The sequence below is a fragment of the Thermobia domestica genome, chromosome 4, assembly GCF_964235325.1.
Source record: "Thermobia domestica chromosome 4, izTheDome1.hap1.1, whole genome shotgun sequence".
In the NCBI taxonomy this organism is placed as follows: Eukaryota; Metazoa; Arthropoda; class Insecta; order Zygentoma; family Lepismatidae; genus Thermobia; species Thermobia domestica.
Window position 1 is genome coordinate 206,354,254 of NC_137457.1, and position 23,642 is coordinate 206,377,895.

The 23,642-nt window shown below is 33.6% G+C and overlaps 1 protein-coding gene across 1 annotated transcript in view; it reads left to right on the forward strand.

Moving 5' to 3' along the window:
- Positions 1–23,642, forward strand: part of LOC145683429 (uncharacterized) — a 341,599-nt gene that overhangs the window by 246,645 nt on the left and 71,312 nt on the right. Inside the window, exons 7-8 of the mRNA XM_081754761.1 lie at positions 4,539–4,592; positions 16,024–16,110. Of these exons, the coding sequence (XP_081610887.1) occupies positions 4,539–4,592; positions 16,024–16,043 (74 nt within the window). The 3' untranslated portion in view covers positions 16,044–16,110. The remainder of the gene's footprint in view (positions 1–4,538; positions 4,593–16,023; positions 16,111–23,642) is intronic.

The following is a 23,642-nucleotide window of genomic DNA, read 5'->3' on the forward strand; positions in this document are numbered from 1 at the left end:
GTTTACATTTCTTAGACATGTGAAGCACAAATGATATGATTAGTGGCGTTGCTTAGTACATTGTTTATCCTCCTTCGTGCACGAAACTCTATCGTTTGTGCGCTATTAGTTTTGGAGGTATAGATATATTAGTTTTCAACACTTTTCGGTTCGGGCTTATTACTCATCAGAACTATTGAACCACAAACGGTGGGATTTCGCGCACAAACGAGCACAATCGATGCACTAACGAACGGCAATACTTCCATCATTAATACTTGAAGTCGGTCGAAAAGCGTGAACTTCGCCCCATACCAGTTTTTCGCTTATATCTAAAGAACTAATAAAGCAGAAACGATGGGGTATCGTACACAGACGAAACACTAACCAATGACACTAATCTCAAAAGTCTCCAGGTCGGGGGCCAAGTTCAGGCACCTGAGATTATAAATGTTATCACTCTCCTTCTCGTTATTTATCTAATAACGCCGTTAGTTTCCCTGCACAAACTACAATATTCAAGCACTTTCAAGTAAAAACGTTGAAGAATAAACTGACATTGAAAACATTTCGGAAAGTGTCCCGGCCAACCTGACATCAAGTTGACACGGACATTTCAAACGTCACTTAATTCACTCCAATAGCAATGAAACTCTAGCACTTCCCTGCACAAACGTCGAACAAATAATCAGAAGATTAAAATTTACTTATTAGAAAAATACCCCGGCCAACTTGACGTCAAGTTGGCACGGATTTTTGAAATGTAAATAACGTCACGAGTGTTATTGCACAAACATAAAAACTAGAGCACAATTCAGCACTAACGAAGCACAAATGAGTAAAGCATGTAAATATGTGCTATCCTTAAGGTCACGGCCATTATATTCGATCAATTTTGACAAGGTGGGGGCTACCGTTCAGGCAGTCCAAGATTTTGTTTTTGTTCCAGCTTATTGCTCATTCCTGTACAAACGAAAATTTGTTTTGCATATTTCTGCACAAACGATGACACTATTTTTGACCAATTTGGACAAGGTGGGGGGGCTATCGCTTAGGCAGCCCATGATTTTATTTTTGTTCTAGCTCATTGTTCATTGTTGCACAAACGAACATTTGTGCTGCACATTTCTGCACAAAGAATGCACAAACGATTGACACCATTTTTGACCAATTTGGACAAGGTGGGAGCCATCGTTTAGACAGCCCCCACTTTGTTTTTGTTTTAGTTCATTGTCCATTGTTGCACAAACTAAAATTTGTGCTGGGCATTTCTGCACAAACGATATACAAACGATTGACACCATTTTCGACTAATTTGGATAAGTTGGGGGGCTACCGTTTAGACAGGTTTTCACTTTGGTTTTGTTCTAGCTCATTGCTAATTCTTACACAAACGAGAATTTGTGTTGTACATTTCTGCACAAACGATGCGCAAACGATTAACACATTTTCGATCAATTTGGGCAAAGTGGGGGCTACCGTTTAGACAGCCACCCACAGTCTTTCTGTTCTTGCTCATTGTTCATTGTAGCACAAACGAAAATTTGTGTTGCACATTTCTGCATAAAGTATGCGCAAACGATTTACACCATTTTCGATCAATTTTAACAAGGTAGGAGGACTACTGTTTAGGCAGCCCCCACTTTGTTTTTGTTGTAGTTCATTGTTCATTGTTGCACAAACGAAAATTTGTGTTCACATTTCTGCACAAACGATGCGCAAACAATTGACTCTATTTTCCTTAAGATTATGTTTGTGTTCTAGCTCATTGTTCATTGTTGCAAAAACGAAAATTTTTGTTGCACACTTCTGCACAAACGATACACAAACGATTGACAGCATTTTCATCCAATTTTGAAAATAAATGAAATCTGTAAGTTTTACGTCCCACGTTTATGCAGGTTAGGCTGAAGGAGACTGTGATCGATGAGAAATGAATGAAATGGTGGAATGAAGAAAGTGGGAGGAAACGGGAGAACCCCGAGAAAACCCACGAGCACGGGAGGTGAACGCTCTACCACTGAGCCACCGCGCCCCCCTCATCCAATTTTGAGAAGGGGTGGCTGTCTAAATGGACGCCCTCCTTAATCTATATTGAACAACATTCTTTCTGTACTTTCTTTGCGAGTCTTCATTCTTCATTCCCTGGGAAGAATCTCGTTGCATTCTAATCGATCATAATCTGCTGTCTCTCTCTCATATTTCTCTTAAAAACTAACAAAATTATGAGATGTTTTGGAAAAAATGTTGGCTTAAGAATATTTTCCCCCTCCCCCGAAAAAGACACACAGAACATGTAAACGTTTCATTAGAAATTACTTATCCCATATATTACAGTTATTAATGAAGACGTTTCATTATGGAATATAAACAAAACCAACTTGAGCATTTTGGAACAATTCATCCTGGAATAACTCACTCGAAAGAATCAACTATCCCTTCTAGAGGTTTTCATAAAAAATGAGTTACACAATATGTCAGGTTATTAATAATATCTTATTTATGTAATATAAGCAAACTTGAATGAGTCGTTTTTGAGAAACTCGTTAGAAAGGCTCATCCCCAACAATCTACAAATTTTCTCCAATATATAGTGAATATAGCCGTGAATGATACTTATTTATATATAGTTAAACTTAGTCAAAAAAGTGAAATATTATTATATCAAAAACCACATATGTAGGTGCTACCCAAATGTTTGTTACACTTTTTTTAAGATTTGTTAACCATCCCCTTGACTTATATTTAGTAATTTTATTTTATTTTAGGAACAAAGTTTAGTTCACCTGACGTTTTTCAGTGATAATCTTTGAATTCATATTTATTTACTGAAGCAATTAAGTTTTCAGGTGAGCTTAATGTAGTGAGTTTAAGGGACTGAGCTCCTTTGGCAACTCTCTAGCTACTAGCCTATGATCGTAATAAACGAAAAAACTAAGCTTAAGTTCACATTGTATGCGATATCTTATTTTAGTTACGGAGAACTTGAAAAGGACTAAATGAACCACACCTCGCCTATTTACGGGACCCAAAAGTTTCGGAAAAGGAGTTGAACTGTAGGAGCTTCTTGGTTAACCATGTATCAAAAGTAATGTTATGTAGTAAAAGTTGGGTACTGCTTAACATTTAATATGATAAATAAAAGAACATTTTTTAGTTATTTCATCCCACGATAAAACAAACATTTCAAGTTGTTATTAAATATCCGTAATTGTATCAAATATTTCCTTTCATCTCGAACTTCAATCCTTTGAACGCAAACCTGCGACAAACATTGGCCAATGCGCTAATTTTAAAATACAGTGTACTTACTTATATGGGGCGGTCAGTGCGGATCTACCTTCCTTTTTAGTCATTTTGGGCTTATTTAAGATCTTTACTTGAAGCTCTTTCATGTGCTTAAAAATTCAGATCTAAATGTTGTAAATAATTCTTAAAGATGGAAACAGTGTTCTCTTTTTCATATATAAAAACGGGTAGTAGAAAATTTACGTCTTTTCAGTCACAATTTAAGTTCCTCTTTGTGATTTGAGTTCAATTCCTTCTGCTCTGAACTCGCCATTTGTATTGTTTCCAAAGCTGAAAGAAGTACAATTAAGAAGGAAGGAAAAATCTTAATAATACCTTCTGCTGAATACTTTTCGGTTACCTTACTCTGACTGTGAAAATAGTTATTTCTTTCCATACACTTCAATTGCTTATTAACGGTTGTGAAACATCACATGTTGAAATCAGTATATTAGTACCGGTATCTACGGATGTAAATGAAATACTACACTATTTAATGTGATAACACATTTTATATGTTTAGTTACTAATGATCTCTCCATTTGATTAACGAGAGATTCTTCGAGTTTAACGCCAGCAAAGAAAGCAATATTGATAAATATTAGTTATAAATATTTTTGCTTTCAAGGAAGTCTGTACTCTTACTCGACAAAATCATCTTGAAAAAAAAATAACTTTAATAGTTCAAGAATTAAAGGATTTTTCGTAAATCACCATTACTATCTCTTTCACTTATATAAATGTATTTGGACTATCCTTTCCGTTTTCTAAAAATGTATCCTAGAAAGGTCCGATTTGATACCAAGTAACCTTAACCTAAAATTGAGGAAGAAATAGACTAATATCTTAATTTAGATCTGTACATTTGTATCTCTTTAAGAAATACTTTTGTATGTAGTAAATTATAAGTCAATAAACTACATAGTTATTGCTTTGGTTGCCAACGTAACAGAAATAGTAGTTTGTGGAATAGTTTGTGAGACGTAAACTTAAATTTCTGGCCTTTAAAATTTTAGTTTTAGACTTCATCCATCTGGTATTCACGTGGCCCAAATGTGTAGGTATATTTAGTTCCAGCCAATGTCTCATCTCTCCAGCAATGGTTGCTATTTTCCACGTTCTTAGAAATATTATAAAGATTTTTAAAGAATTTTATTCTTAAGTTTCAATACAATTTTTTGTGTTGTTCGGTTCAATAAAGTTATTTCCTGATTAATACGTCTTGCTAGATATGTAAAATTTTAAAATAATTGAAGATTTAAATATTTCAGAGGTCTCTGATCTACTAGACAACCTTAGGAAAACAGTCGGGATGTTGCTGCAAGGTAAGTATCATTGATTTGATTAAATATAGATGATTTTGAGAAAGATCCCTGTTTAGAATACTAAGAAAATATTGTTTTTTAAATTAAAAGTACCCAGGATTTGGCATCCTATATGGTAAAGTATGGAAATAACATTTTGTTGTGTATATATACAAAAAGTTACATATACAACAAAAAGTATATATATACTTATGCAACGTAGGAAAAGGTGAGTAATTCACTTTTATGCCTGCATGAATTTTGGAATGTTTCAACTTATTTTGTCTGAACAAATTAAACTGCTTCATATAATTTAATGAGAGACATCTCAGATATTTAGAATCACCGAAACGTAATTGTGAATAAGACTTTACTAAAAAATAACATGTGAAAAATTGAATTTTATGTCCCTTTATTAATGTGTGCATACATTCATGGTGTGGGTTTCTAGATGTTTTGTTCTCACATGCAAACTTCACACCTTGATAGAAAGAGTTTACATGTGAGTAATCTTTGATTTCCTCAAAGATCAGAAATGATATTCTATATTTGTATTTATATAAAGTTGCATTTGATAGACGATCTTCACTATATTCTTAAAAGCAAAATCATTTGATACGTTATTAAAACGGTTAGGTAAGTTATAAAATTAAAGGTACAGTAGAAAAAAATCCAAAATGTGTTTATTACCGTAAGTAATTTCTGTAAGTAATCAGTAACAATTGAGTAAAACAAACTCTAGTGTTTAATTTCTCAAATTATATTTCTTCTTTGTGGAAATCTTAACAGAAATAAAAAGTCGATGTAAAATTAACGATATGAGTTTAAAAGCGTATAAATTTTCAATAGTATAAACAACATCAATAGTATAAACAATCAAGTGAGTTCAACAATTATATGGGAAAATCTCGAGTGTAGAACAAATTTTATACATTTTCTTAAAATGTAAATTATCTGTATCAATGTTTCTTCAGGGATCTTCACTTCTGTACATATGGTATTTTGTGGAGAAAACGTTATGTTTCACTTCACAAATTTCCTCTTCTTTTTCTCGCATTTAATTTAGTAATGTTTCATACAAACTACTTGACGTTAATGTATATCCGTTTCCACTTTTTCTTAATTTAGTGTCTTTCAAGTTGTGTCATATATTAACAATGTCACTATGTACGTACTGTGGCAGTTGATGTTAAATATTGAGTTGCAATTATGGAGGTTGCAAAAAAAAGATGATCTACAGAGAACGTTGAGGATTTCCTATAAAATTGTTTCGGGTTATACTGTGGATTTTAGTGACCGTATTTTCTCCTTTATTTGTAAATTTGAAAGTACGTAGTTAACATTCCCGGAGGTTAACACTTTTGGCCTTATTTTTATGTTCGTTATTTCTTTTAAAATATCTTATTCTTATTTGTTTTATGTCAGACTCTTCATTCGTTCAGTTTTGTCGCGACCCCTGTTTTCATTTCCCGTTTTATTATGCATTTTCTTCGAACTTACAGTTGACTTCTACTTTTTTTTTTTTTTGCGTAAATAGCACGTGTCGTTCATTAACCTTATTGTGACGGGATTCAATAGCTCTTGTGCTTATTACCCATCAAACCGTCTTAATCAGTAAATTGTTTTAAACTAAGCTACTAAATTAATTAGGAAAGATCGAACTTATCAGAACAGTTCACGACTCCCAAAACAAGTTATTTAAAATAATAAGCCCATTATCTTGATTAGTGATGACTTTGGAGGCCAAACGCAGAGCCCAGAACAATGTGAGTACTATTATTCCAACTTGATTTCGAAATGCACCTAAACAAAGGAAGCTGCAACAATGCCTTTTTCCTAACTATGGTAAAACGTGTAGCCATGTGACAGGTTATTTGGATGTTCAACTTCGAGACATTCGAACCAAGAGGCTACTTTTCCTGAAGAATATCACATTAATTTCAAAATATATGTTCACTGTTCGCTTGCTCTCAAGATTAGTCAGTTTAGTACCACAAGTCCATGCATTTGCAGGACTACAGGCCACTGATTTTCGTTCAAATATTAACAAGTATTCCACTTTCTACAGAAAGCAGTGCACGTAAATGTGAATATATGTAACTTTCGATGTAATAATGTTACTAGAGTGGCTAGTTCCTTTGTTTCACAGCTGAAGATAAAATTTAGTCATTTCAAGGCTGTTCCTTCAGCAAAAAATACGCAGAAGTTATCACCAGGGCTCAAAATAAGAGTTATTCATAATTTACTTGTAACGAGCTAATTGTATTTTAGAGATCACAATAGACTGGTCTTCTACAAAGAACTTCCGTCATCATTAATTAGGAAAGACTGCAATGAATCTTAAAGAATCTATTGATGTTGAACAACCTGTAGAGCATACCAAGAAAATTTACTCAGAAAAATAGTTGGAAATCGTCATTCAGTAGAAATTTTAAAATCATCTGTATAAATGGGTTCTTGTAACTGTCACTTTTTCCTTTAGTTTTGATGTACACTCATGTCCAAAACTATTGTCACATGTCTTTAAATATATTGTAGGAATATAACTTGATAACGAATTCTCCCGGCATTGCTTATAATGTTAATATATGTACAATCAGCAAAGACATGTATGTGGCAAATTTCATGTCAAAAGAGCTGTAAATAACCATAAAACGAATATAAAATTTTCTTGTCCATTTAGCAACATTTTGTTTTTCTTATTCTAATTTTCTTAATTATGATTCTTTTCCTATGAAATTTACCACAAATATATATTTCCCGATTGTACACAGAGTATCAGTATGAAAAGTACCCTACAAATCATTATCAAATTATATTCTTACAAAAAAAAAAAAAAAAAAAAAACAGTTATAGATATGCGACAATCATTTTGGACATAGGTGTACATGTACCATTATATCTCTATGTTATTATTATTAAAAATTGCATTGGAAGCAATTTCACTTCAAAACAATTAAATCAGTTTTACAGCAAAACAAATTTTTAATAATAATAATTAAGTTACATTCAGATTTTAAAGTTAAATAATCTTATGCAAGATGAACATAAATAGTTAATGTTGCTGTTCTATTCTGATACTATACAATAATTGGAACGAAAATTAGTTATAAAACAAACTACAAATATAACAGTAATATTTAACACATTTCTAAGATGAAGTATTTGAGGACATAATTCCTATCATATTTAAGTTCTTCATATATGATATACACGTGTATTATTATTTAAATTGAAATCCATATTCAAATAATATTTCTCTTCGTAATTATTTATTAACAATTGTATTGATATTTTAGTTATGTGACCATCTGTACTAATGTACTTTCGATTTAATGAGTGAAGAAAATATATTTATATTTGAGTTTTGCTGTCAATTTCTTATTAAGTACCTTGAAAATCACCATGCACATTGGAACTAGAAAGAATATATACGATAAAACTAGTTCACGCTAATGTTTATGGGTTAAATAAGAATTTTGAATATAATGCAGTAATTTAAAAATGTATTATGAATGTATATTTCACTCAAGATAGTGAAAACAATGAAAAATCTGATAAATCAAAATTAAAAGAAATATGTAAAATAATAACAAAGATGCGACATGCAGGGAACGTATAAACAAAACTAAAGGATACCAAAGAGAAATGATTTACCGTGTTTTTTACTTTCACTTACTATACCTTGAAAATTGTTTCAAGAAGTACTTTTTAACAGATTTATCCAATTCAGATTTTCTTTAAGTTTTGACATGCAGCACTATAAAAAAAAAGACTTCTATTCAGTTCATAAAGCATACAAGTATTTTTAATAACTAGATCAGGAATGCAAATAACCACTTGCCTACTCGCCCGGGGCCAGTAGTTCATCGATGCGGGCGAGCTTTTAATATCACTATTATTTATTTCAAAGGTAAGCAAATGATTTCTGTGGATTAGTAGCTTTCTTCGTGGGGTAGTAAAATTTTGTTGCTTATTTGCATCCCGGAACTAGATATAAGTTTAACTGACTGATACTTTCAGATTATATTGAAATTTTTAAAGATACATTTTTGATGAAAGAACTAAATATTGCATCTTTCTTGTAGGTAAGCATATTAACCAAGTGAAGAATGAAAATTTAGATAGTGTAGAGAAAATTTAGAAGATAAATATATCAATAATCTTTAAGAGCGCATGTTTATACTTCTGTTTTAGTTTACATCTGCATAGATGTACAAACTGCAATGTCAAAAATCCACTTGAAACTCGCATTTCCATGTCTTTATGAATGGTAGTACGGTTAATGATTTGTATTTATTTCCTTATCCTAGTTACAGGAGAGATGATATTAAGTCACACAACTCCCTGTCTTACGAAATTCTTTTGAAGGTCTAAACCTAGGCTCTGAAATCAATACATTAATTTTTATAATGTGTCTATCAGTACTTACCTAATCATGAAATTGATATCGAATTATTGTGAATGTTAATCATTTTGTATTTAGTGAAATTTCATTCCTTATTTATTTTATCAAAGCGTTTAGATTGTACGTGAGAACAAAATTGGTAGAAACTATCTCATACACATACACGTGTGTCAACAACATATCAATCTTGCTTTCCACAAAATAGTTTGGGTAAGGTCATACCTGGTGAGATTTCTACACCGTATTTCAAGAGATTCATTAAATTTAATTAAGCAGTTGAGGTTCTGAAGAATTTCTTCCCTGATATACACACTTAGGGTTCGATGGTAATGTGTTCGCTGATACAACCATTAATATGGTGATTTTCTTATATGTATAATTTGATTTGCTATCATTTGTCTGTACAAGATTATAATAACAGTATGATTTATTTTTTTTTGTAGGAATATAATAATTATGTCCATGCGTAAAAATAAAAAAGTACACACTGACATGATCTTAGCTTTTATTTTAGATGAAGAATCTTATGAACCTCTCTTTCAGATTTATGGTCGCAATGAATATCACAGTGAAGAAAAGGCGGGGAAACACTATGCTATGATGACAGTACCAACTAACTGACTGGATTTATAAGAATACTTTTCACTCAATTTCACTAACCTTATAGCCAATACTTATGCACATAGTGCCATGTATTGATGGATGGTAAAATTGTGCTGTGATAATAAGAAAACCGGTTGCTTTCGTATAGTCAACTTGTTACAGGAAAAGTCAAGGCTTCATACTTTCCAACTAATTGTTTTTTTTTTCCTGACCTACTTACAAATTGAGCTCATTTCTTTAGGCAAAACGAGCAGAAAGTACTACATATTGAATTCTATTTTATCTATAAGTAACTAATATTGGCTACCCAATATTTAATGGGTTAGTACGGATATTTATATTCTGTTCGTATAATTGAACATTGAGTAACTAGTATAAACAATGTTTTGAAAGATTTCTCATCAAATTTTGAACATATAGTGTAGATGAACGCTTCACTTATTGGTTGATGTTTTCTTTTAAAATATGCCGGTGGTGTGGTGTGGTGAAAAAATAAGCACCCATGAAATATAGAGGAACGAGATATATCAACTGAAAAAACCGAACATTCCTTCAAAACTGACACCAAAAAAGAAACACTATATAAAATTTACAGTATAGTCCTAATTTATGCATTAGCCTCGTGCTTAAATATCAAGACAGTAGAGACAAAAACAAGTGAAATGTTTTCATGTATGAAATATATATGATACAGTTAGTCACTTACCCGCTAAGATATTAAAAGCAAGTGATAGTCCTCAAGCTTTGAGTTTAAGAAAATATATTTTAAAATATAACTTAAATGTACGGGATGCGGGAAAGGGTACCGACCCTGAGGGGGCCAGGCGGGCCAGCCTCCCCCAAAGCTCATATGAGCCTTCTCATTGTATTTGTGAATATACAATATTTGGCATAATTTGAATGAAATTTGTCTTAAAATCCTCATGTATATGTCGTCTGCATCTGAATGCCCCCCCCCCCAATTTACAGATAATTCGGCGCCCTTGGATAACGGTTGCATATAGCCACTGTTATCCGCGAATACGTTAACGGATTGATTCCATTAGAGTTTTGCCGAGACAATCGCTCTGAAAATCTATTGTGAAAGCAAGAATTTTAGTGCTTACAAGTATGGAATATGGGCTAGAGACAAACGCCGTTAAAGTAGTCGTTACCCGTTAATACGTTAAACGATTTACTTTATAAACGAATTCGTCCGAGTTATTCTATCTACATGTTGCAAAGTAGAATAGGTAGTCAATTATGTGTATGAAATATGAGCTATAGATAACACTAGTTAACAAAGGTTTTGTTACATAAAAGGAAATACCTGTTCTTAAAGGAACTTTTTGCGCTGAATTCGAATACGTACTCGGTTTTTCTCCATCACGTACGATTTTCCCGTAACAGAGGGATTTTCGGGAAAATCCCTCAAAAATTTCCCTTTTCGTTTATTTTACACCCCAAGATCTTGTCCCCTTGCATATACTAACATAGAAATTATACCTAAGTATACTTTTATTCATATTTAACAAACCCTCCAAGTTTCGTAATAATCGCTTTATTCTTTCTAGAGAAATAAATATGTTAGTATGTATACTGTGTGTACTGTTTATTGCACCTTATAGTAATGCTTTCAGATCTCTTAAGTTGAGGTAAAACGTTTTGCTTTATTACCACAAACACATATATAAAATATAATACAATATAATTTACAAGTGTGACAATTTACAATAAACAATAATACAAATGTACCAAAAGGTCATGAAAAGACAATCAAAACTATCACTATATATGAAACTTCCATTGGGTTACAAAAACGTACACTACTTCCTTCTTTTGTAAGAAATGTTGCATTCTCTAACAAGACCCCAACAATAGTCCCCCATCATTGAAGGATCCCATCGTCCCTGGTACCTTTTCTCCATTGCCATTATATCTTGGTGGAATCTTTCCCCCTGTTCGTCGCTGAGAGCACCTAGGTTAGCAGGAAAGAAGCTGAGGTGGGAGTGCAAAAAGTGGATTTTTAAAGACATCCTACAACCCAACTCTTTGTATTTCTGTATCATGTCCTGTACGATTTCTGTGTAACTCTCAGCTTTGTTATTGCCCAGAAAGTTGCGCACAATACACTTAAATGCTGTCCAGGCAGCTAGCTCAGCACTTTTTAACTTGCTGTCAAAGCTATCATCAAGCATTAATTTCATAATTTGGGGACCAATAAACACTCCCGCTGAAATCTTAGCATCACTCAGGTTAGGGAACTTATCTCGCAAATACTTGAAACCTTCACCAGATGTGTCCATGGCTTTGACAAAGTTTTTCATAAGTCCTAACTTGATATGAAGTGGCGGTAGTAATATCTTATTAGGATCTACCAAAGGAGCGTATTTGACGTTGCATTCTCCAGGTACGTAATTCACTCTAGGTTCCCATTCCTTCACTTCATAACCTTTGTCATCAGCTCGGCTATCCCATAAACATAAAAAACATTGGTACTTCGTGTAACCGCACTGCAGTCCTAATAAAATACCAACTACCTTGAGATCACAACATATTTGCCAACAATGGTCCTTGTAATTTATAAGATTTAGCAAAGTTGACATGGTGTCATAGGATTCCTTAATCTTCACTGAGTGCGCAAGTGGTATAGAAGGTTTTTTATTTCCATTATGTAAAAGGACAGCTTTAAGGCTGACCTTTGACGCGTCGATAAATAACCTCCATTCTTCTGGAACGTAAGGAATTCCTAGCTCCGCCATCAACCCATTTATATCCGTACATACGCACACATTATCTTGCATTGAGAAATAGCTTGAAAATTGAACATGCCTTTTCCTGTACACTGATATGTTCGTTTCTGCATCCAATAAGTTCCACTGCTGGAGCCTTGATCCCAGAAGTTCCGCCTCTTGTTTTGTCAGGTGCAAATCACGGACTAGGTCATTAAGTTCACATTGCCGGATGAAATGTGGCTCGCGAACACAGTCAGGGATGAACGTTGGTTCGTTGGATGTACATGTTGATGTCGATGGTTCAAGGTCATGATCATCATCAGAGTCTTTTGGCCATATCTCTTCCCAGTTGGTAGGGGGCTCGGGAAGTGGAAGTTCATCCCCGTGCGGAATAGGTCTAATTGCGGATTTAACGTTGGGATAACTTATTGTGTATTTGCTTTTTTTTAGAATGTCCCTTAACTACTGTGAGACAAAAATAACAATCATCCAGATGGTTGGTGGGTTCTCTCCACACCATTGGTACAGCAAATTTCATGAACCTCCGTTTTCCTTTGGCCCATGCAAGTAAAGTGACGTAGCACGACGCACAAATTATGTTGGGTGCCCAAGTTTTGTCCTGATCTCCCACACGACATCCGAAATATATATATATAATATGCTAGTTTCACCGATGGGGTAATGGATCTACACTGTCCTTTAACTACAAACTGGCCACACACATAACAAAAACTATTTGGTGAGTTAACACACGAACGCCGTCCTCTTGACGCCATTGTACTGATCGCAAACTAAACTTCTGGTCTTAGTTGGGTATAATGCCGTTAAGATCAAACATGAAAGCACTCTTAGCAGCAAAGACAACTTTGAAAGTGAAGTAGTGTTAAACCACACGTCAATATAAAAATGTACAAAACTCCCTCACCAGGTGTCAAGAACACAAGAAAGAAAGAAATGCGCGGGGGGAGGGGGGAAACGATACCGTAGTGGAAAATTCAGACTGCATTAGTTCATTGTTGTCAACAATGAGTCTGTATTCCATTCTTTCTTTCTTTTGCATTCTGTTACATTTCATAACAAATATTGATAACCATTTCATGAACAAAACGAAAAAACTTGGAGAATTGTATATATAGGTATTAAGATATACATATACTGTACGTTTAAAAAATATACGTTGGAAGTACATTCTATTTTTATACACGTTTCTAATTTACAGAGAGCAATACAAGTGTGTTGTTGACTATTGTAAATATTCATTTTTATGTCTGTGTTTGTAGTAATAAATCAAATCATTTTTTCCCCAACTCAGGAGATCTAAAAGCATTACTATCAGGTGCAATAAACAGTGCACACAGTATACATACAAATATATTTATTTCTCTAGAAAGAACAAAGCGATTTTTACGAAACGTTTAGGGTTTATTAAATATAAATCAAGGTATACTCAGGTATAATTTCTATGTTACTATATGTAAGGGGACAGGAGCTAGGGGAATAAAATATCTGAAAAAGGGAAATTTTTGAGGGAATTTCCCGAAAATCCCTCTGTTACGGGAAAACTGTACGTGATGGAGAGAAACCGAGTGCATATTCGAATTCAGCGCAAAAAGTTTCTTTAAGATCAGGTGATTTTTCTCATGTAACAAACAAAAAGTTTAAATTTGTTAACTAGTGTAATCATTACTAAAGTCGTCATTATTTGTTAATTCATTAACGGATTGTCTCCATTAACGGACTCCGACGAGTTGTTCGCTGTGTCTCTCTATTGCTAAAAAGAAATCAATAATTAGCTTGCATATATGGCATATATGCTATATAAAGTCACAGTTAAAATTACCATTATCCCTTAATCCGTTAATGAATTTACTCCATTAACAAATTTAGTCGGTATAGTCACTCTGGAATTTCGCTCCAAGATTATCGTTCTTGCAAAAACCAGAATTTGGAAATTCCATTAAGATAATGAAGTATGGCTTAAATAGCCGAAATATTCATTCTAGTCCTCCGTTGAAATAAACATTTTAAGTAGCGACAGTCAGCTGATGTAATCGCCCTACCTATCTGTTGGAAAACTAAAATTAAAACATTGGTTAAATGTATGGGATGTGTGCTATAGATACGGTAACTATCGTGAAAGACTGTTATTCGTTAATATATTAACATATTGACTTCATTAACCTATACTTCTGAGATAACTGATCTAGCTATTTGTTTCGGGAAACAATTGAAAATGTTCGATTACCTCTATGGTAAATGACTCCATTAAACCTTTAGCGGAGCGACTCCTTAAATAATTGGTCCGAGATAATAGCTCTAGTTGTTTATTAGAAGAAGCCGAATTATACACTTTTCATCTAAGTGTTATCATGCGGAGTAACGGACGGGCGGACTGACATACTAACAACAGAACCGTACATGTTTCACTGCGCGATCATAAGAAGTCAAAAGACCAAAAGTGTGTGTTATAGTAGATTATTTACATTAACTGTTTAACTATACTTAATAAAAGGAAGGATTTTTTAACTTCACATGCATTCCTTACATATAAACAACGCAAATAACAAACGAAATTATTTCAATTTGATAATACAGAATAAGCACTAGCAAAATTAACCTTTTGAGATACAGCATAAGCACTAGCAAAAAATGAAACAAATTCGCAATTGTTTCAATTGAGAATGATAAGATTTTTATTTTATTACTATCTGAATAACATTAGCGTACTATATATTAAAGCTCAATACAAGTTACACATTACATTGAATTCTGCCTTTATGCTAAAGAAAACAAAAAAAAAAAAAAAAAAAAAAACATGAGTTACTCAACTAAAGAAAAAAAAACAAAGTACAATTGTTATGTATTTCGGTTTCAAGCTCACAAATATTAATAACTATTGTCGCTACTAATCACATATACAATGACAATATGCCCTGTTGTGAAAACATAAAAAGTAAGACAATTTATAGTGTAGTCCAAGATAGGCCCTTGTCTTCAAAGTGATAAGATCTGAAATAGTTTTTCAGTAAATTATGATGATCAAAATATTTGTTATTACTTCTAAAATTGAAATGGTAATAAAAAATTATATTATGTCTTACAATTTCCATAAATAAATAATACCATTATCATTAGTTATTAATTTTGCAAGCGTATCATTACAGATTTATTGTTTAATAACAACGTTGCAGAATGATTTAACCCATTTTTCGTTGACGATGCAACACTTAATATGTTTCTTTTTCTGCTCGATTTAATATTTTTTTTAAAATGTTGCTTCAAGTTCATTCTTGTATATTGATGATTTTTTTCCATCTCTAATACATTAGTCTATAGCAACAACATATGTAAAATTCGGTTTTTTCCAAAGTCGATAAAATTACGGTGAAAAATTGGTTAAAATTAATAACTAACAACGACGTTGTTATTAACAGAGAAACTTGATAATAATCGGAAGGAGGTCTAAATTAATGGTAGAAATCTGGTCTAACTAGGGGTTATTACGAGAAACCTTAATGTGTAATAGCGATAACATCAACTGTTGCACTACGTTTGGTTCGACGGTTACATATATGAAAATACAAATACTTAAGTATCTTTCAACACATAGTCAATTTACTTAAAGGGTAAAATTTTCGTTGTTTATTGAACATCTCTTGTGTCATACAACCCTAAGAAATGTTTGTGCTAAAAAAAATACTAATTATTAAAATATGTTTAATTCCAGGTTCAAAAGGCAAAAAATAGATGTAGCCAAAATGAAATTTCAGTTTTGAGTGATGCAAGTAATACATTATCTAATTTATTTTAAACGGTGAGTTATTAAGAAAAATTCAAAAGATGCACTTTCAATTGATTCATCTAGTTATTTCAATTAAAATTACATTCGTTGTCATACTTATGTATTATTTTCCTATATTAAGTATAGAGTTTAATATTTTTAATTAAACTATCTTAAATAACATTCATTTACTAAAATATCCATCAAACAATTTTATTAATGACATTATTTAATTTTCAATTTTGTCCTACAAGTGTCCAAAATAAACCTTTAAAATTTAAAACATCATTCAGCAATGCTATTATGTGATGTTTTAATTATTAAGCTCTAGAAGATTTTATTTAAATACATTGCATATAGTCGTGAAATAAAAATTAAAACAAATGAGAATTTTTCATCCGGTACCCAGCTACCGATACTAACAGAATTAACCCTTTCCGGATTATGAGTTTTTGGGGTATTTTTTAGACTTTCAGTCAAGCAGGGTTAAACTAAATTAAATTAAAGGATTTTTCGAAATTCGATAGGGTATTGTACTACTACGTAGTACCTCTCACTAAAACGATTGTTATAATCTTACAGATTGTGGACAAATATAATATTTTTATCCTCTAAATAATTCATCAACCTTGTGCATTATCTACATTTAAACTTATTTCTCTAAATCATGTATGATTTTGATATAAAATTCACATTTTTTAGTATATGACAGACATTTCAGCTATTAACATTTAAAAAAATCTTTTACGAAAAGTTAACTTTTATTAAATATCGTTAAATAGATAACACTGTTCTACAAAAAAAAAAAGTTCTATTTGTGGGTAACAAAGTAGTGATTATGAAATGAAAATGAAATGAAATGAAATCTTTGAGTTTTACGTCCCACGGTTATGCTGGTTAGGCTAAAGGAGATGGTGATGATGAGTAATGAATGAAATTGTGGAATGAAGAAAGTGGGAGGAAACGGGAGAACCCCGAGGAAACCCACGCACGCGGTGTTTGTCCACCACGAAGTTCACTGATTCTTAAATGACTTTCACTCCTGAATTCAAATCTAATTTTAGTTTTTCTGCATCAGGGATAGTTTTGGAGTAATCAGCACGTAATGTTTGTGTTTGTAAAGCATTACTATATATTGCTGACACTATATATTACATAGAATTGTAGGTATGCGAAACAGCTGTCGACCGTACCTAATGGTTTACTTTTTTCTTTTGTACTGAGTGTCTCTCTTGTCTCTAATGATACACCAGCAATAGTCTGCCAGCATGGTGGGCATCCACTTTCCTTCATAGCGTTTTTCAATGGTGGATATATCTTTATGAAATCTTTCTGCGTGTTCATCGGAAATGTCACAGCAATTACTGGGGAAGTAATCCAGATATGAGTCCATGATATGCACATTCAAGGACATTTTTCACCCTAAATCCTAATAAGCTGCAAACATTTCATCCACCATCTCCTTGTATTTAGGGTCCTGTCTTCTCCCTAGGAAGTTTTGGGTTACTTTCGTAAGACTCATCCATGCGCGCTTTTCTTTCTCTGTGGGACATTTCTCAAAACCTCTATCTTTTTTCAGTTCTCGTATCTGCGGACCTATAAACACGCCCTCTCATATTTTAGCAGCTGACAGTCGAGGAAATTACTCAGCAATATATGCAAAAACTGGTCCATTGGGGTCGATTGCCTTCTCAAGCTGTTTAATAAGTCCAAGTTTTATATGTAGGGGTGGAACAAGAACATTTCTAGGATCTACAAGACAGTCCCGTTGCACATTCTTTTCACCAACTGTCCAATTGAGTTTAGGCTCCTTTTTCATTCCTTTCAAAATTGTTGTCATCATCAATAACAAAAAGAACTACGTTACGAACGCTTCTCAATTACAGGAGCTGTAAAAGTTTGCACTCTACAGTGTGTGAAGGATGACCTTGTGCGTAGTGCAAAAGTGTGTAACATGCATTTAGTGAAAAAGTGTATTTATGTTACAGTTATCTGTTCTGTTCTATGTTAGGAATATATTTTATACTTTAAAGGACAATTATGGTAAGTCGAAACCAATTTTGCTCTTTTGTTATTTGTGTGCCGTGAGTTGACAAATTTATAATATATTAGTGAATATAGAAGTTGAACTTGTATAAGGGTACCAGTGTTGTAAGTTACTCATCACGTTACAAATCTCAACTGGACACGATGAAGTTAACAACTAATAACACGATGAAAATGCTAAATTTTAAGCACTGTTTTATTAAGTGTGCGTTAAGTGATAAATACAAAAATGCCTATGTTAGAACTGCACTCATAAGGCAATTTTTCCCATACTGTTATTTCTTCTTTACTGTAAGTTCAGTCATCTATGTTCTATGGTATTTTATTTTATGTTTATCGGTAGAAAAGGCGGTCATCATATCATGTGTGTTAGTGTAGCCTTTCAGTTTCGCCAGGGCTCAATTACTGCTTTAATGATGTTTTTACATACATTTTAGTTATAACCTTTGTATTTGAATATGGGTAGTACAAAAAAACAATGTGGGGTTTCAGATTCTTACTCAATCTGCTGCTTCATCAAATTTTAAGATTATCCTTGAAATGTCCGTTCTCTTTTTCCTAAAATCGACGAAGTACGGCTACTCGCTGTCTCCACAAAATGTTCCATTTTGATTATATCGGAAACATGGTTGGACGATTCTATAAGTACAAGGCAAATTGAGATTCCAGGATATTCAGTCATTCGCAGTGACAAAGGGAGGTGTGGAGGCATGCTGATTTACTACTTAAAACATATTAGAGTGAAAGCTGTTGACTTTCAATCTAACGATGTATATCAAGATATAGAAATTTTAAATCTTGTTGTTAATGGGAACCACTTGTCAATTGGTATTACTGCTGTATATAGATCTCCCAGCATACCATATAGGGAATTGTCAGCGATCGAAGAATTTTTACAAAACTCTATACTCGATATTTTTGATAACCATGCACCGCTCAAAACGAAAAGGCTATCTAAGAACACTCTTCGCTTTATTTCAAGTCACACAAAACTTTAAATGAAGTTGCGTGACCGTGCTTACAGAAAATATAAAAGAACGAAGAATCAGTTGCATTGGGAGGATTACAGACGCTTTCGTAACTTCACAACTACTGTCGTGCGACAAGAAAAGACTGCGTATTTTTCTGATCGTATGAGATCTACTAATGATGTACGTAACATATGGAAAACTTTACGTGATCTTCGTGTAGGTAAAAGCGATTCATGCTTGATTCTTCCAGATGATGTAAATGACATTGAAGCTAGAAATTCACATTTCACAAGTGTCTATAAAATGTCTGAGACAAGCACTGAAGTACTTGATCAACAAACGCATTGGTTTTCATCGCGTAAACTAAATAGCAATATTGAAACGTTTAAGTTTCACACTGTAAACGAAACAGAAGTTAAAACTGCAATACACAGTATTAAGTCCAACACATGTGCGTTTGATGGAATAACAGGAAAAATGCTTCGACTGTCTGTTCCGTTTATTTTAACTCCACTTACTAACATAGCAAATTACTCATTAACTCAAGGTTGTTTTCCAGAATTGTGGAAACGAGCGAAGGTGGTTCTACTGCCCAAGAAGACAGTTATACAGTCGCTTGATGAACTTTGTTCCAATTATCTCCAAAGTACTAGAAAAGGTAGCATTTCAGCAATTAACAACTTATATCAATAAAAATGAAATATTACCTGTTACTCAATCTGGCTTCCGTAAAGAGCATAGCACAACCACAGTCCTTTTAGAAATTACAGATTCAATTTTGAATTCAATAGAAAATTCAATGGTAACAGTTTTGGTTTTGTTGGATCTTTCGAAGGCTTTCGATCTAGTAAATCATGAACTCCTACTGGCCAAATGAAATGTTACAACTTTTCGGAATCAGTTATTAAATGGTTCCACAGCTATCTCTTTTGTAGACAGCAACAAGTAATACTAAGAGGAGAAAAGACTCAGGTATCTACCCCATTCCTGATAAAGGCAAGGTTCAATATTAGGTCCCGTATTATTTTCACTCTTTTCAGAAGATCTTCCTACAGTCATAAAACATTCATCAGTTCACTTCTATGCGGATGATACACAGATCTTCATCAGTAGTACGCCTGAAAATATAATGGGCACAATAGAGTTATTTAATACAGATCTTTTAGCTGTTAGCAACTGGTGCCTTAAGAATGGTCTTTTACTTAATCCATTAAAATGTGTTTTCACTGTATTGGGTAAAATCAACCCTGATGACCTAAAAGTAACTGTAATGAATTCCAATATTCCATTTTCTCCCTTTGTAAAAGATCTAGGCTTATTAATAGACCAAGGGCATAACTGAAACACACTTCTGAACAGTGTATTAAAGCTAAGCGCATCTTACGACAGCTTTATAAATTAAAAGGCTATTTGTCGCAAGAAACAAGACTATATCTTGTTAACACTTTCATTTTGTCTCTGTTCGATTACTGCGATTCAATATATGGTAGCTCTCTCTCCACTCAAAATACTATGGCAATTCAGAAAATACAGAATTACTCTATACGCTTGTCTCTCAATTACAGAAAGTCTCAGCATATTCTGCCGGTACTTAATGAATACAATATCCTAACCATGTCCCGAAAACGATATCTCCGATACTGTTGTTTACTATACAAAATAAATTCACACAAAGCACCACCTTACTTTCATCATAAATTAACATGTACTAAGCGGTTAGCGTACGCGCCTTTGGCGTGGGAGGCCCGGGTTCGATTCCCGGCGGGAGCTCATGTAGTTCGGATTCCACGTTAATCAGTAGGTCCACGTCTCATATAGCCTCGCTGCTGAAAAGGGACGTTAAACTCTAAATCAACTCAACTCAAATTAACATGTAGATAAGATTTTCACCGTTACAATACCCAAGGAAGTAATAAACTGAATATGCCCCGGCATTCTTTAAAAATAACAGAGAAGGCATTTTCAATTTCAGCAGTAAGAATCTGGAACTCCCTACCACAGTCAATCACTGACAAACCGTATAATTCATTTAAACAATCACTCCAAACATTATTATTTAGAGATCAGAGACAAAGCATTGGCACACATGAAAGGTTTACTAGAGTTTGAAATTGGACTGAGATTGGTATGGAATTGGACTAGCAGTATGAGTATAGTTTTTTTTATTTACATTTACTGAGTGTTTTGTTTATCCTTAGTATTATTGAATGTATTATGTTATGTTGTTATTTGTATCTTGTATCTTATTTGTGTCTTTATTTTTTCTTTCTTTTCTTTGTAATGATGACAAGGGTTAGGTGGCAGAGCAGCCTCCGACTGAACCTCGCCCGCTGAAATAAAGAGAAATTCAATTCAATTCAATTCAATAGTGGGAAGTTCTTTCCCAACTATCCCATTCACCCAAAAAGTATGCATACTTCGTGTAACCTTGTTACATCCCTAATAATAATGCTATTACCTTGAAGTCACAACACAACTTCCACTTATGTTAACTGTACTTAATTAAGGTCAATATCTTTCTGAAAATTTCATAATTCTGTTTGGTAAAAGTGGCATATGCAAGTAGGATTGAAGGCAGTTTATTCCCGATATGCAGCAATACACCTTTTAAGCTATTCTTCGAAGCATCCAAAAATAACCTCCATTCCCAGGTTCGTATTTTGTGTGCAAGGCTGTCATTAATTCATAAACATCATTGCAGAATGTCACGGAACTATCACTTGCAAAATAAGACACAAAAGCACGTTCTCTGTTCCTGAAGGTTATGTTGGTTGTTTCGTGGAGAAGGTTATATTCCTGTAACCTGGAGCCTAACAATTCTGCTTTCTGTTTACTGAGTCCTAAGTCTCGCACTAAATCATTTAAATCATCCTGCTGTAATACACGTGGCGTGGGCGTGCTCGTGCCTTGATACGGGGGATCCCTTCTTTTTTTCGGAGAAGATGTAAGTTCTGTTGTGCTACTTTCTTCACTATCACTCATCTCCTCTATATCTGTGAGCCTTGAAGGAACTGGTAGAGCTTCAGAATGTGACACAGGTCGTCTTGCTGACGGCAGATCCGGATAAACAATATGTTTCTTTGATTTGCTGTTCGTGAATATCTGAATTTTGTTAAGCAGAAATAATAGTCTGTCAAATGGTCCCTTGGTTCCCTCCAAACCATCGGTACAACAAATAATGAAACATTTTTTCCTTGCCACCACTTAATTAATTTACAATGACATGTAACACACCACATATTAGGTGACCACTTCTTATCAAAATCACCAGCTCCGACGCCAAAGTACTGCTTATATGCTCTCTTAGTGATGGGTGTCATTTTCTTCCTGTTCCTCACGAAGGTGAACTCGCCACAAACATAACAGAAGTTGTTACCTGCGTACTTCCAACCACGAGTGTGAGGCATCTTTTTTTTTTTTTTTTTTTTTTACTTCACTTAAACACAAACCAAATGAATCCACAGCATTCAGTTTACATACAGTAAGTAGTACTAGTGCCCGATAAAATAGCAGATTCACACGCTCAGTTTAACTCACAAACTACTCCAACATCACATTGCAACAATAAAACACTGTCGGGCAAATTTTGCCAACCTCTGAAAAATGAAAGCTGTCAATGTTGCAAGGTCTTACCTTCCAAATTCCCTTTTGTCACCATATACTATGTTTGGCATATATATGAGTATATGTAGTACATGAATGCTTGAATTACTCGTAAACTATCCCTGACGGATCAAATCGGATGTCTCATTTGAACTTCTATGTCACATTACTTTCATAGTACAAAATTTCATTTCAGAAATACAACCCTTGTAAAACAGTGTAATTAGTATGAAAGTTTTCAATAATTTTGTCAAACGCTTGACACTTCGAGCATATTTGTAAGAAATTGTTATTCATTAAACATTAGTTCGTTGAATATATGCGTTTTCTACAGATGTAATATTAAGTACATAATTTGTTGATATTGACGTCACCTGTAAAGTAATACGAAATATGGTAAAGCATTTTAATGACTTCCGGTAGCATGCGAATTCATCTTACTGAAATATGATACAATTGAGAGTGAAGTTATAAGAATATAATGATGAAGAACTTTATGAATATATGACGATTATAAGTTATGGTGGCGGGAAAGAGAGGGAGGGGGTGAAGGAGACTACAATTAATGGATGATATAAAAACAGAAAGATCATACGCGAAGACAAAGAAGTTAGCGGAGGACCGTGGAGCATGAAAGCTTCGCAGCTGCGGCAAGTGACCTGCCAATAAAGGCAGAATACTTATGATGATGATGATGATGATAAGTTATATACGTATGAATTTTATATTTTTTATTTTATAATTTTAGAAAGATGCTGTTAGTGTGAATTAACAATGTAACCGTCCAAGGGCTATCAAGGGACTTTCTGCTTTTGTTATTAACGTTATATTTACTTATCAGTTAAGTTGAGGGCATAAGAAAAATTACGAAACGGAACAGTAGAGTAGAAACTGAACTTAAAACAAAAAGAGAAGCTTTCAAATTGAAAGTCATTATACAACTTC